Raw genomic sequence first — 15,247 nt, forward strand, 5'->3', positions numbered from 1 at the left:
GGGAAGGAAGGTGGGGTTCAGCATTGCACAAGCCTTTCCAGCTCAATGGGGACAGGCTGAGGGCTTGGGTCTTTGAGGCCCCAGGGAAGCTCTGGCATAGGAACCAGAGTCCCTCCATTAATCCCTGACTTCTCTGGCTCAGCTAGTAGTAAGCGATCCTGAATAACAGGAAACTCCCTTGACAAACACCCTGTCTACTTCTGCATTATTCTGCCTATTATAGGTGCCCCATAAGAAACACTATTTTGACTTGCCACAACAAACTGAGAAAAAGAATGCACATCTGGACACAATCAAAGCCGAAGCATCTGGCTGACCTGGCGAGAACAAAGGGAACAATATTTCTCTATCACTCTCTGTTCTCTGCAGTACGGTAGGAGCAGGGCTGGGATCAGCCATTGCACAAAGGCATAAATGAATCAGAATCGGTGGGCAGGCAGGAGCCTAAATACAGAGAGAAAAATGGAAATCCCCCCTCTCATGCTGGTTGGTTTATTTTAGTCAGGGCAGAGATAAGGAGAAGCTGCTTCCATATGTGACATTACCAAGCCCTGAAAAGTGAGGCTACTGGAAGGATTTTTTATTTTTGTTTTGGCTGCGTCAGACCAACACGGCTACCTACCTGTAACATGCATTAAGTATGTTTTGTGTGCTGGTAAAACTGGCGCCCATGCACTGGGATTGTCTGTGTCTTTGCTGGTGTTTGCTGGTGAGCATACATGATGTGAAGCAGGCTATACGCAATTCATTTATCTTCAGCTATAATTTTCCCACACTGCCTGGCATGGCAATGTGACACCCAACAATTGTACTAGGTAAGTCAAGATCTCTCAGGCAGCAGGCAGCATTTATACCATATAAACCGGCAGCTATATTTGCTGGCTAAGCCCTTGGAAACTAGGAAATGCCAAGTTTAAGGCTACTCACACAAGCTGGATAAGGTTCTCCTGCTCATGGCTTGGGTTGCCTGAGCCAGGACTCAAGTGGTATCTAAGCCATGGCCTTCAGCTCAGCAGTTCCTCCATAAAGCCCAACCCCCTGTATTATTTTTAAAATAAGTGGCTTTCATGTGCAATAGGAGCTGGCAGAGGACAAACCAAGCCACTGATCAGTTTCTAGTGGACCACCTAGCACACACTGATGGCAATGGGGACTGGACTAGGTGGGGTTTGGACTGACAGAACAAGGAAATTCTTGAACAGTGAAACCTCTGGATGACCTAGATCAGCCATGTCTCATGATTAAGGGATCCAAAGCATGCACTTTTGCGTTGTGAACTTATAACACATTGGTGGATTCCAGTGGAGGTACAGCAGCAGCAGTAGCAGCCAGCCCCTCCCTGATGCAGAAGATGTAAATAAACTACACTTTATTCCTCTAACAACGGAAACCTGCCTAACCTGAAGCCTCAGTTTAACCAAGCAGGATGAAGTAGGGCATTTAAAGTCTTCTCCCTCTAATTTTCCAGTGAACTCCCGTACCATGAATAATTGGAGAAAATGGCCTTTCTTAGCCCTCACAAACCAAGCAATCTCATCACCGTGTGCCAGGAGGGTGTTGGATAGGATTCTCTCCTAGACACAGTGCCGCCTGTTCTGCACTGGGCCTGTGCTGTACCTGGCTCTGCAACGATTCCCTGTAAGGAGCGGGCAGTTGGCAATTTATTCTCTGTGACATGTTGGCTTCATGTGCTCACCCAGTCTGTTAACTCTTTCAACATTTAACACGCACCCTGATCTTGCTTTAAATCGGCGGCTTGCATTTCAGCTGGTACCTGAAGGGTTAAGCAGCTGGCTTTTTCCAAGACAGAGGAGCACAGCAGTTAATCAGGGTGGAATTTGGCTTAATTGCACGTTGACAGGAGTGCTTGATGGCAGCTGACCTTCAACAGGGATATGAAACGGCAAATATTTATCCACATGGCAGCAGATCTGGTGCTCTCCAGCCTTGCCTCCAAAGAATCAGGGGCAGAGGCCACTGCTTCTTCGGCGCTGTCCTGACTGGCAGTGGAGAAAGGAAGTACAAGCTGCACAGAGGTTGAAGCAGCTGCAGCAAGGACTCTTGAAAGGAGGAGGTTAGCAAGCAGGCAGCGGGGAAGACGTACTCTGGAGTGCCTTTGTGCAAGGGGAAATGATACCCTTTCCACATAGCAGATTGCAGAGGGCCACTTCGCAAATACAGTTGTACCTGGAATAAGTGCTAACCATGGCTACCCATTGGACTGAAAAGCACAGCATCCTCCAGACTGACTTTACTAAAGTGGCTTCATGCTGAAAAGCAATTACAGAGAATATATGACTCTCAATGCTCTAAGTACCACCATACTACTATGTAGGTTCAACAGGGCATTCAGGTTGATCACATCAATACACCAATGCAGTTGGCTTTGCAATGCTCCCATTGCTCAAGAAGGTAATGGGATGTCTTAGGAAACTTACTGATTTGGCCAAAGGCGGCAGAGCGGTATAGTCTACAAACATATGCCCAGACCTCCTTTCCTCTTTTTCACCCCAGTGATTTCACACCTCAGGCAGCATATAGCAGACTTGTACTTCAGACTTGTACTTCAGACTTGTACTTCAGACTGCAGAGGGGGGATATCACACACACACACACACACAAACACACACACACACACACACACACACACACACACAGCAGACACCTCAGGGAGAACAATTCTAGCCTATTCTTCCCTCTGCTGTGCTACTTTTCTCTTCCAGGGTGTTTGGAACAAACTGCAGCCTGGAGTACAGCAGCCTGTTCTACTAATTCTGCTTCGTGTGCAGACCTGTCCTTGTGCAATTTCCATTCAGTGAAGACAGGTCTCTTCTGCCAGTGCCTGATTCCAAACAGGCCTTTAGGAGAATAGTGTCTGTTGCAAAAAAGACACCTAAAGAGCTGTGGTTTTTTATGGAATAAGAGATTTTTTGACCTTTAACTTAAGCAGTACCTAGAAGCAAAATACACTTGACTTCTGGTAGTGCTGTCACCAGAAACTGTCTGGTTGGAGATGAGCTATGACAGGGCCTTTTCAGCGGCACTTCCCCATTTGTGGAATGTTCCCCATCACTCTCATTATTGACTTTCATGGGAAATTTAAACACATTCCTCTTTAACCAGGCATTTGATGTCTGAAAGACACTGTTCCTGGCAACTCTGAAATAAGTGTTTTTGGCAATGCTTTATTATAGTTGCATTTGCCACTCTGGGGTCTTGGGGGGTGGGGAGGGCAGGATATAAACTGAATAAATAATAATAAACCTCAACAAGGATCAGTGGGTCTTCAGAGCCTTCATTAGTAGCCTCTTTTCACAGAAAACAACTTTTCCAAATGTGACTCCCCATCCCCACCAAAAAACAAACAAACCTTCTCCCTGCTCATCCAGATGCTGAGAGGAGACTTTGAGACAGGAGTGGGCAACTTGAGACCCTAAGGCCACATGCAGGTAACTTTTCAAATTACACCCAGCCCTTCAAGTGACTTGTTCAGACTTCTGACAAGAACATTCTGTCTCTTCCCAAGCCATAATTCTACTTGGGGTGGGGGAGAGAGAGGGTATCCAACCCACTTTTGGCTCTGGCCCTTCCCACTGTTGACACGCCACTGGCTCCCGCCCCCTCTCCCCCCCCCATTACTCCCGAGGGAATGAGGCTCTTGACAACAAAAAGGTTCCCCACCCTGCTTTAAGCAAAAACCTCTGAGAGAAAAGTCTGTTTGAGAAAAGCTTGACAAGACTTTGAGGGGTGGGTAAGAGTTGATGCATTCAGGCTTTGACAACTGGAAGGGAACGAGCCAGACCTTCCCTCCAATTTGCCTCAAGTGATATATTTGGCAAGGTGTTTTGTTCACAACTCTCCCTCATGTTACAGGATTACCCGACTACTGAGCACAGAAGTTGCTGCCCCACATCCCCGAACCTGTTGCCCCATATCCCCAAACTTGTTTCAGTCCCACACGCATCCTGCCATATCTTAACTCCTGTCAGAGCTTAGCTGTGCATTTCTCGCAGACGAGGTTTGGGCCCCAGCCAGGCGTTGTCTTAAATGTTACCAGAAAGGGGCTGGCGGGGATTCAGCCGTAATTCATTGCAGATCCCATATACGTTCAAGCTAGGGATGGCAAGCGGCCTCCTTGGGACCCTGACAGAGAATTTAAATTAAAAATAACAAATCCGGAGAAGCAAAATTCTTGACATGTATGTGGATATTAAAAAATGCCACTCATTTCTCCTAATGCAGACCAAGAGCCACTGTCTTCAGCTCACAGACCGCCAGGATAGTCATGATGCTTAGGAAGTGCAGGCGCTGCCAGGAGGCCATTTTACTGCCACTGATGGTCACCTGGCACATCACATGCTTCAGTGAGTTTCACACATTGAGAGAGAGAAACCCTTTGGCTCCAGATCAGCCTTTCCAGTCAGTAGATAAGACACTAAGGAAAAGATCACTGGTGTACATATCACAGACACTGCTTAGAATTGCTATGGTGTGTTCCTGGCACTGAGTTGCTTTGTCTTCTCACTCACTTGCTGTGCTCTCTTTTCCTTAACTCCTGAGGCAGCTCAACTAAGAAATCTGAGGGCTGCACATTACAGCTGAAGACAGGAACCTCTCTTGCCAAGTACTATGGGGTCCTCAGGAATGTACTTAGCCCAGGTCCATCCATAAGCCTTTTTACAATGAAAGTGCTACCATGATTCAGCCATTGGGATGTTTGATCCTGCCTGTTTCTTAATGCCAGGAATCTTAGAAAGTTAAGACTGGATGATGATAAAATCATTAAGCTCACGCTCCTCTTTTGTGGCAAGACTATTCACCCTGGTCACATATTTTCATCCGGAGGTCACTTCACTCTGGTCTCTGCTCTTACACAATAGAATACCGACTGCTAAAATCTTGGCATCCTAAGATTCCTTCAGACCACTGGAGGCATGCATCTAATCTAAGAACTATGGCTTCATAGTCACGCCTCTAATAGTTCAGTGCGGAAAAAGTGGCTGAGGCCCAAATTTTTTGATGGCAAGTCCTGCAATCTGACCATTTCTTTAGGTAGTAAAATGAAGTTTGGCCTGGAACCAACTACTCCTCTTCTCCAGCTCCAAACCATTATGAGTGCAATGTTAGCAGCTGAAATCTAAATATTGGTTGGCTAATTAAACGAATGTGTGATCCAATCAATAATTAAACTTAGTTCGATTGTTGCTGCCAGCTCACATTTCAAATGGACAAATCAAAGACTCTCCAAGTTCCATTGGCTGGGATAGATTTGGTCTCGATGAAGGTACTGGTGGCATCAGAGGCTGTGTACACAATGCAATTTTAAAGCACATTTTAAATATCTGAAGCACATTCTTTTCCTCGAAGAATTCCAGGCACTTTTAGTTTACTCCTCAAAGAGTTGAAATTCTCAGCAACTCCTTACAAATTAAAGTGCCCAGAATTCTTTGAAGGGGAGGATGTACTTTGACTATGCCTTACAAGTATAGTGCGTAAACAGCCTCAGCTCCTTAAGTCATTGAGATTAGGTAATGACATTGAATTTATAAGGGCAAGCATAGGCAAACTCGGCCCTCCAGATGTTTTGGGACTACAACTCCCATCATCCCTAGCTAACAAGACCAGTGGTCAGGGATGATGGGAATTGTAGTCCCAAAACATCTGGAGGGCTGAGTTTGCCTATGCCTGTTTAAGAGAGTACTCTTCATCCCCCTACTACGGGTGATAATCCTGTATCATTGATTCAGGTTATTCTCCTGCCCCACCAAGCACTTGTAAAGATGAGCTCCAGCAATCTGAAAGCTGGGTCGCTCCAACATACTCTGAGCCCTCCAGTGAGTCTTTATCCAGCCAGTTTTGTCTGGGACTGGGGACCCCAACACAAAGAGTTGACTTCTTAACACAACTCTAACGCAACATGGAATAATTGAGTGCCTCAGAGAACTATGTTAGCTTGTCATGCTAGTGGCACACAATCATTAGCTGTATGCAACTCAATGGTATGACCAGGAAATGTCCTACTGTCTGAACATTTATGTTCAAACCTGGGCAGCTGGACATCCATCAATGGGCAACTGCTCAACCACTGATGAATAACTCCAGCGAAATTCCATGCTCTGGCCCCTGCTGCTTCTACCCTGACTCACTCCCAGCTTGTACCGTGTGCTATTTTTGCTGATCTGACCTCAGTTTTTCAAAAGCATAGCCCACTGCTATTGTGCAATCCCAAATAAGAAACCTTTCCATTCCTGTTTTAGCTGCTATGCAAACTTTCGGGGGGGGGGGCTATCTTCCTAGAAAGATAATGAAGTTCAACTCTATAAAACACACAAAAGAAGGAACCCTCACTTTCCCCATTGATACATAAGAGAATATAAGAGAATAGAACAGGCTTCATTTGTGAAATAAGGTTAATGATTGTTGTTGTTGTTTAGTCGTTTAGTCGTGTCCGACTCTTTGTGACCCCATGGACCATAGCACGTTAATGATATCTGAGTGCAATTTTTGTCTTAAACAGAAAAGTCAGATATTCAGCAAGAAGGCTAACATTTTAAAACTTATTATTGGACAATTCTGTCTGAACATTAGGAAATTTTTGTATGTGTTTTGAGTTCTGGTTTTCCCCCAACCCAAAATGATGAATCCTGGATTCTTCCTCCCCCCCTTTACCCTTTCCAATAAAAAATAACCAATAAAAATAACTTTTAGCTAAGTGTTTTTCACCGAAGCCAAAAATGGCCATCCAAACTTGCTTTAGGACAACTGAGTTCCATTCTGAAAGGTTCCAGGACTAAAATAGTATGTCCATCAAAGAAACATTCCAATAGTAGGCACATCAGCTTGAATTAACACTCATGATTCAATACCCCAGGAAGAGAGACAACCAGTTGAGCAGAGAAGTGAAGTGACTCGCATGGACTCAAATGACGAGTAAGGAATAACAGAGACAAGAATTCTGACACCGTCTTTGTAACCCCTGCAGAGTTCTCCACAACACAGTGAGGTCAAACCATTCCTGTTTAGTTCCAGAGTGATGCCAAACCAGGTTATTATAACTTCCACGGCCATCCCTGAAATGTGTGGCTCTGCATTACTGTGCATTTAAGGTTATAATACTTCTTACATGATGAACCACACAGCAGGAAATAAAACATGTTTGACTAGTTATCAGAGAGATCAAAAAAATCTTAGAATTGTAGAACTAATTTAACCTGTAAGAACTCGACCTGACAAGCCACTTCTGTCACTTTCCTAGGAAGTGTGGATGGGTAGTCCTAGTGGATATTTATTGGCCATTTTCAGACCGTTGCAGAGAATGCAGGGTGACTATTGTTTAGAACACCACAACACACACGTAACTGGCTGTAAAGTAACGTAACATTATATGTAATAAAACTGTGATTTAATCATAATATATTTAAAAAATTGCAAAGCACAGTTCCTGATGGCAATTAAATATCATGTTATTTCCAGGAAATTTTTCAGTAGGGTTTTTCAGCCGAAAGTAGTCCACAGGAACGCAGAAGTTGCCAGTCAGAGACGCTCCATATCAATGACCATTGAAACTAAGCTACAGTATATAGAAGCAACCCCTGCAATGGGGCAGGTGCAGGCAATTAGAATTAAACATTGACTGTTTAATTCTAATTGCCTGCACCTGGAAACCTTGTCGCTGAAGAAGCCCAATGGGCGAAACGGGTGTATCCTGAGAACTGGTCTAACATCAGCTGCCTTGTTGTTACTAAGTAGTTCCGTTTGTTACACTCTCTTTTTTTTTAAAATATATTTTTATTAATTTTCCAATTAAAACCAATTATATCACATTCATTATTTCAAATTATACACATATATATATCAATCAAACCGAATGTTATGCCAAATCGTCTAAAGAATTTTTTATTTGGGTTCCCATGCTTCAAGAAATTGGGGATTCCTCGCAACCGTCCACTGCCGTCTTTTTTCTAAAGTTCAAATCGTCCTCCAAGTTCATAATAATCCAGATCTTCCCCTTACAGTCACATAGATGTTTTCCACTTTCAACCGGTTGTTTCCCAGCTGCTGAGATAAATATCAAACAAGGTTTCACAAATGTTCTTTCTCCTGTGTGGGTTAATCAGTCCAGCCTCCCCATAAATCTTCTTAGTCTGGAGCTCCCTGTTGCGTCGAAGCAGCGCCATCTTAAAAAGCTCAAATCACTTTCGTTTTCTCTCATAGCCATGAAGATTAACGATCTTAATAAAATTTACAGCTTTTCCAGGCAGAAGACCCAAACATCAAACCATAAACTCTTGGTAAATTAATGGATCTCCCTGCCCTATAGCTGCCCTATAGCTGAACTTAGCTTCAGGTCGCTGCTCCAATTCAAAGTGCGTCACAGCTCATAAATCCTCCGAACGCGTCCAGGACTCCTTCCGTCCGACTAGGGGGGGGGCTTTTCTCATCGGCAACTCCACATCTTTAAAAAATATGCTCAGTAACAACAGTTTATAAAGTTCAACTCACACAGTCTTTTGCTTCTCTTTCACTCCAAACAAGCCAGGACATCGCGTCTGGGAAGGTACGAAGTAACTCATATAAAGAAAAATAAAGAAAAGACTCCATTCCCTTATCGCTCCGTCCCCATCAATCCTTCTTCCAGATGATATACAGCCTTTGACTCCTCTCCCTCAGCAGCATAAATTTCTCAGCAGTAAACAGCGCTTCTTCCCCTCCTTCTGAAGTATGTCCATAGATTTAATCCTAATTATCTTCTTTAACCATGGAAATCCCCGCCATGCAGATTAGCGTCCGGGAGTCCTGGCCCTCGTAAGTGCTTTTCAGCCCAAGCTCCCCCCACTCCATAAACAGTCGGAGTGGGTCTGGGAGCATCGCGGGCCAGCGGCCCCTCTCTGTAACCCCCGGAGAGGGTAGGGGGTTGCCATTTACTCCCCTAGCAACCGCCAAATTCCTCACGAAGGTCAGAGGGATGGAAAACAGGTCCGCCATTCCTGCCGGCGGAAACCGGAACCAGTTCCCGTTTGTTACACTCTCAAGACATAGGATGATGCAGAAGATACAGTGGTACCTCTACTTACGAATAACTCTACTTACGAATGTTTCTACTTACGAATGGAGCTCCGTCCGCCATCTTGGATGCGGTTTAGATAAGATTTTTTCTACTTACGAATTTTTAGATAGGGTTGCTTCGACTTACGATTTTTTTCTCCCAATGCATTCCTATGGGATTCGACTTACAATTTTTTTTGACTTACGAATGTGCGTTCAGAACGCATTAAATTCGTAAGTAGATGTACCACTGTATCAGTATAAATGAAATCACCAACAGGAACTGTACATTGTAATCTTTGGACTTGACAATCCTTGGACTTTACGACAATAAATACATATAGAAGGTTAATAGTAATATGATATGTTATTGCTATTAGGAACTGTGCTTTGCAATTTTTTTGATATGACGATTAATTTAGTTTTATTGCATATACTGTAATGTTATGGTTACAGGTAGGTAGCCGTGTTGGTCTGGGTCGAAGTAAAATAAAAAAATTCCTTCAGTAGCACCTTAAAGACCAACTAAGTTTTTATTTTGGTATAAGCTTTCGTGTGCATGCACACTTCTTCAGATAATGTTATGTTACTTTACAGCCAGTTACGTGTGTGTTGTGGTGTTCTAAACATGATTTATGTAATGAGGCAATTGTGGTGTAGGGTGACTATTGTTGCCAGAGATTTTTCAAGATAGTTGTATATTAATTAGCTATCACTATCCCTACATGGAAGTGAATACTTGGCATTAGATCTAAGACCATGCACATAATAGCAATGGAAATGCAGCAGCCCAACACATTCCTTCATTGCTGTTCTTTGATCTGTATCAGAGATCAAATCCTGGCAATGTGCTGCTAAAACTTGGTTGAATGAAACACAGAGTACTCCAGGTATGTTCACATTAGTGACTTAAAATGCAGTGAGGTCATCCCCTAATGTGCTTAAAAAGTCTACTTTGATGGTTCAGTGTACTGTAAAACATAGGAGCCAACTCCTGGGGGCCACCCCCCCCCCAGTTGATAGGCATTGCAATTCAAATGGTGTGTGTGCATCGTCCCATGTGATTTTGTGCGGTGGGGCTTATCTGCTCCCCCCATATTTTATTCAAGTTGGCACCCCTGCTGTAAAATCAAATCACATGCTCTCCTGCTACCCATTCAATCTAACAAGAAGCACTGTTGAAAAATGCATCCATAGAATGGTCTTCCCTCTTACGCTTTTGTCTCACATTTATTTGGGGGCATATGCTACTGGCAAAAGATCTATGGTCTTTTGTGGGACACCTGACAGAGGGCCACCTCTCTCTTCTTTTTCTCTCCGAGGGACCTAGCCACCATGAGCAGGACATGTCTAGGCACACTGCGAACACATGTGCTGTTTTGGACAAAGTATGTGAAGAGCAGGTTTCTGAGTGCAAAAACTGAACTCCCGTCACCCCACAAAGCAAACTTTCACAGAAGTCATAGCCATAAATCAGCACAAGGCATTTAACAAAACTTGGATCCCTCATTCTTTTCTAAGCTCTTTATCTCCAATACACTCCCTGGAAGTTAGTTTCAAATTTAAGCGTAATCCAAAGGGATTTTGCTGTTGGCCTCCAGGTTCTGTATGATGGTGTTGGCACTAAGAAGGAAATGTGAAAACAGTTGGGAATGGAAAGAGTTCTTTGGTCCACTGTTGCACAGACTTGTTCACCCCACCATATATGACCGAATCCATTTCTTCAAGGAAGTAAAAGGAGCCACACCACCGGCTCCCCTGCTTCTGCAAAATCTTGCTCTATTTAGGTTATAAATCCAGCTGGCTTCCATTCCAATTGTAGGCAGCAAAAAACTCCTACTAAAGTCAGGTTTATAATGTAATCTATCATTTGAGAGCACATAAAAAATGGAAAAAGCAAGTCCTTGTCTCAACCCACATATTCTTTCCTTTTAAGAATGCTTAATTTTTTAAAAAAACATATATTGTTTGTTTCCATTGTTTAATTAGTTTCCATTGCTTTAACCCAAAACAGTATATTACTTGACATTAAAGGAGCATAATGTTCACAAAAAATCCTATGAAAGTTCAGGGCTGGGTGGCAAAGATGAATCAAGATTACTATTATTTAGAATAGTGTTTAGTATTCAAAGTACTTCACATACATTCACTTGTTAAAATGTTTACAAGTCTCTGTAAGGTTGATCAGTATTGTTACTTCTATATCATGGGTGGGAGATGCGAGTTCAAGAGTGCTTTAAGAATACATGGTGAATTCATGGTTGACACAACATTTAAACCTAGGACTTTTTTATTTGCAGCTTAAGATTGGTGCCCAACTAAGTCGTAGACAGAATTGGGACTTAAGTTATTTAATTCCACTGATTTCAATTGGTGTATTCTGCATATAACTAGTGATGGATTACAGTGTAATCCTATGAATGCTTGCTCAGAAGAATCTGTTCAAAGCTCTGTCGCAAAAGAGCTTTGAAGCAGAGGCTGGTCTGAGTCAATTTTGCTGTTTAGTTTTTTTTTCTTTTCCATTTTTTAGTACAGTGGTACCTCGACATCTGAATGTCTCGACTTCCAAAGGTTTCGACTTCTGAAGTCTTTTCGCCACGCACGCATTCTGCACCTGCGCAGAAGCAGCGCGGTCAGCGCATGTGCAGAAGTGCGAAATCGCGCAGGTGCAGAATGGGCGCTTCGGCAACCGAAGACTTCGACTTACGAAGACAGCCACGGAACGGATTGTCTTCGTAAGTCGAGGTACCACTGTATTTTAAATTGTACACCCCTTGCAGTGGCTTAGCAGAAAAATCCCAAATAAGTGCAGTAAATACATAAGTAAATAAACACTTTCTATGGAAGAAAACATTCTCCTAAGCCATAAACTGTACTCTTTTTTCCTCATCATTCAGTTTTTTATTCAGTAATATTTGTAATAACAAATATTTCTACAAAGGGGGGAGACTGCACAGCACAAGACAGAATTCCAGCCCTGATAATGTGGCAGGTTGATAGGAAGAGACCATTCTGGCGCTTGACAGTTTGATGCAAGATACAGGGTTGTGCTGGTAAGATTGGAGCTGCTTCTCTTTACAGGCCGAGCTTGGTCCTCCTCCAGTGTCTCCTTTTGGAGTTGTATCTGATTTTATTGCCAGTTTTCATGCGGATCCATTGCGGGATGGGACGGTTCTGCTTCTGCTTCTTAGCGAGAAACCGCTTGATCTTGAACGTCTTGTGGGAAGACATGCTCGAGCTCCACCAACCGCTTACCACAATGGCAACAAACAAAAAGAGCAACTGTACTCTTTTTGACACCTGTTGAAAACATTCTTGTTTAGACAAGTCTACCAAGATGCTAAGAAAGTTGAGATAATTTTAATTTGTTTTAGTATTTAAACTTTTGTAGGTTTTAAAGCACTGTCATATTTTTAATTTTTTTCTTGTTGTACAGTATTTTAAAATTGTTTTTCTTGTTTTATCTTTTTGTAAACCATTTCATGGGTTTTCCCCCCTCTTTCAATCATTTGATGCATATATTTTATTGCACAAAAGAAGAAAATAAACAAGTGTCAGCTCCCTCTTCTTTTTAAAAACTGTTCACAAAGACATTTCACAGCAGCCTGAATTATCCCTTTTTCACTGTACAGTGAAAGAAGGACCTGCCTTTAAAGGTTTCAGGTTCTTTCTTCAAATAACCTAACACCAGGGTTTTTTTAACCTGAGGTTCATGGATTGAGGAGTTTCAGTAAGTTTCAACTCGAAGCCTACAAATCCCCCAATGCAATAAAATAAATTACTGTACTTTTCAGTGTATAAGACTAGGGTTTTTTTAAAAAAAAACTTTAAAATAAGGTTAAAAATATGGGGGTGTCTTATACATGGATAGTGCATATGTCCATGTTCTAAATTTGGGGTCCCCAAAAGTAGGGGGCATCTTATACATGGGGTTGTCTTATACAGAGAAAAATACGGTATATGCAAAATTTTGTATTTTTGTGCATGTTTTCTGAGATCCATAGCTTTCATCAGATTCTCCAAGGGGTCCATGACTAAGAAAGATTAAGAACCATTGACCTAGACCTTCGAAGGACAGGACTGAGCAGGTTCTGGATTTCCATACAAACATTCCAGGACAGAAGTTAATTCGGGGTTAAAAACCCAGCACTCATAAAATATTGGCTTTATTTTTTAAAGCAAATTTTAGTCCATATGTTTGCAAAGAGAGGCTTGAAAATGTGATGGGAACTAGGAGCGGCTCTCAAGAGAGCTGGGATCCAAGTAGGATTTCCAGATTGGTGCTTCTACATTCTGTATAGGACCATACTTCTCCCCATAATTAGAAACAGCAAAACACATTATGAGCATATACAAACATTTGCATCAGTTATTGAATTATTTTTCTTGATGGAGAATTTGCCTTTGTTCTTTTGAAGTGCAGTATATACATTAACCCTGTTAATGAGTTTCACCTGATCAGTCTCCTTAGCACCAGATCCAATTAGCCCTGTGAACTCTCTCAGTGACCTCAAGTCCTCTCCAGATACATTCAGAAGCCAGCCTTGCTGTTGCTGAACTGAGATTACGAACTATGCTTACTGGATTTTAAAAATAAACTTTTTGGCGTGAGCACACACAGAGAGAGTTTCCCGCCACTCTGCATTTAATTATCAGTAGCATTCGGAACAAGTTGGTTAAACCTGTAGAATATCATGAAAGATGCCATTCAAGAAAAGCATGTTATGGTTAAATTGTGATCAATCACTCACTTAATGTCTAAGTGTCCATATCTAGTTATTGGCAATACCGTGTTTCTCATATTATAAGACATGTCTTATATTTATTTTTTTCTCAAAAATACACACTATGGCTTATTTTCAAGGGATGTCTTATTTTTTTCCTCCTCCTCCTGCCGCAGCCGGCATTGCTGCTGCGCCTATCACTATGTCTTATTTTCGGGGTATGGCTTATATTCCTTGAATGCTTAAAAATCCTGCTATGGCTTATTTTATGGGTATGTCTTAAAATATGAGAAACAGGGTATATTATGTGCATGTGTGGTATGAACGTGAACTGGCAGAGAATGAGTGTAGCTGTGAGCAGCAAAAAGCAAAGGGTGGTGTAGAGGCCAAGAGATATCAGAGGTGTGAACTCAGTTTCTGGTGGGTGTACAGTACAATCATTCTACACAGACCCTCAAGACTAGGGGGGGTGGGGGTGGATTTGTTGCATAGGGAATGGGCGAGGAAAAGCTATTTACATGACGTTATTTGTACTGCAGTCTTTGCAGAAAACCACCCCTTCAGATGAATGAAAGGGTAGTTTTCCATGAGAACGGGAGTGGTACTTTAAGATATCTAATTCACTGCAGGAATGCAATGCAAAAAGCATCCGAGCTTTTGTACCGGGTGTGAGGGAAGTGGTCAGCACGGACGTTGTGTAAAGTAGAGGGGTCTGCAAGAGGGAGGGAGTCAATGCAGGGTCTGGGTTTGCTACAACGCCACGGCCTATGCGGCGGGTGGGGCGCAGCGTGCATCGTACCCCAAGGCCCCAAGGCCCTGTGGGTCTTCTCCCGCAACGCTACACGCAGCGCCACAGGATGGGCAGCCCCGCTACACGCATCGCGCTAGTGGCATGTCCTAATTACACCAGCCACGCAGTAGGCACGCAGAGCGGGAGGAGGGCGATGGCGTGCGCGGCAACTGCAGCTGCTTGCAGATGCATGCGGCGCAAGTGGGCGGGGTGCTGCTACATGCGACACATGCACTCCAGCGGGAGCAAAGGCTGCAGCGCTTCTCGGCCCCACGGCACGCGCGCGCGCGCATTACCCTGGGCGCTGCACCTGACCCCGCGCGGCGCCGCTCTGGTCCGGACTCGCTTTGACCTCGGCGAGGAAAGGAGGAGCAGCAAGCAGCCGCCGCCGCCGCCGCCGCCGCCGCCGCCGCCAAACGGGACAACCGCAGCCGTCCAACCTACCTTCCTTGTCCCGCCTCTATCCCAATATGCTCGGGTGACAAGCGTTAGACGCCCAGCACTTGAAGGGCTGCTTCCCTTTGATAGGCAGAGGCAGCCAGCCAATCCGAGGCCTCGCAAAGGGTCGGTGAAGCGGGAGGAGATGGAATTTCGGACGAGAAGCTTTGCGAAGGTTGCTATGAGCCTGGCTTGGACGGGGGCGGATCTAAAGGAGAGGCCAATAGGCGGCGAGGAAGGACGCCGATAG

General features: G+C 43.7%; 1 protein-coding gene across 2 annotated transcripts; it reads right to left on the minus strand.

The window, feature by feature from the left end:
* Positions 1–11,923: 11,923 nt before the first annotated feature.
* Positions 11,924–15,137, minus strand: LOC118081485 (large ribosomal subunit protein eL39). Of its 2 annotated transcripts, none has more exons than XM_035107970.3 (2): positions 15,004–15,137; positions 11,924–12,345 (listed from the first exon to the last, which is right to left on the minus strand). In XM_035107970.3, exon 2 carries the CDS (start codon positions 12,274–12,276, stop codon positions 12,121–12,123), a length of 156 nt encoding a protein of 51 aa, XP_034963861.1. In that variant the 5' UTR covers positions 12,277–12,345; positions 15,004–15,137; the 3' UTR covers positions 11,924–12,120. The 2 variants fall into 2 exon arrangements, with proteins under 2 accessions (XP_034963861.1, XP_034963860.1); XM_035107969.3 differs by having other exon boundaries at positions 14,856–15,035.
* Positions 15,138–15,247: the final 110 nt, after the last annotated feature.

The sequence above is a fragment of the Zootoca vivipara genome, chromosome 2 (genome assembly GCF_965207765.1).
Source record: "Zootoca vivipara chromosome 2, rZooViv2.hap1.1, whole genome shotgun sequence".
NCBI lineage: Eukaryota > Metazoa > Chordata > Lepidosauria > Squamata > Lacertidae > Zootoca > Zootoca vivipara.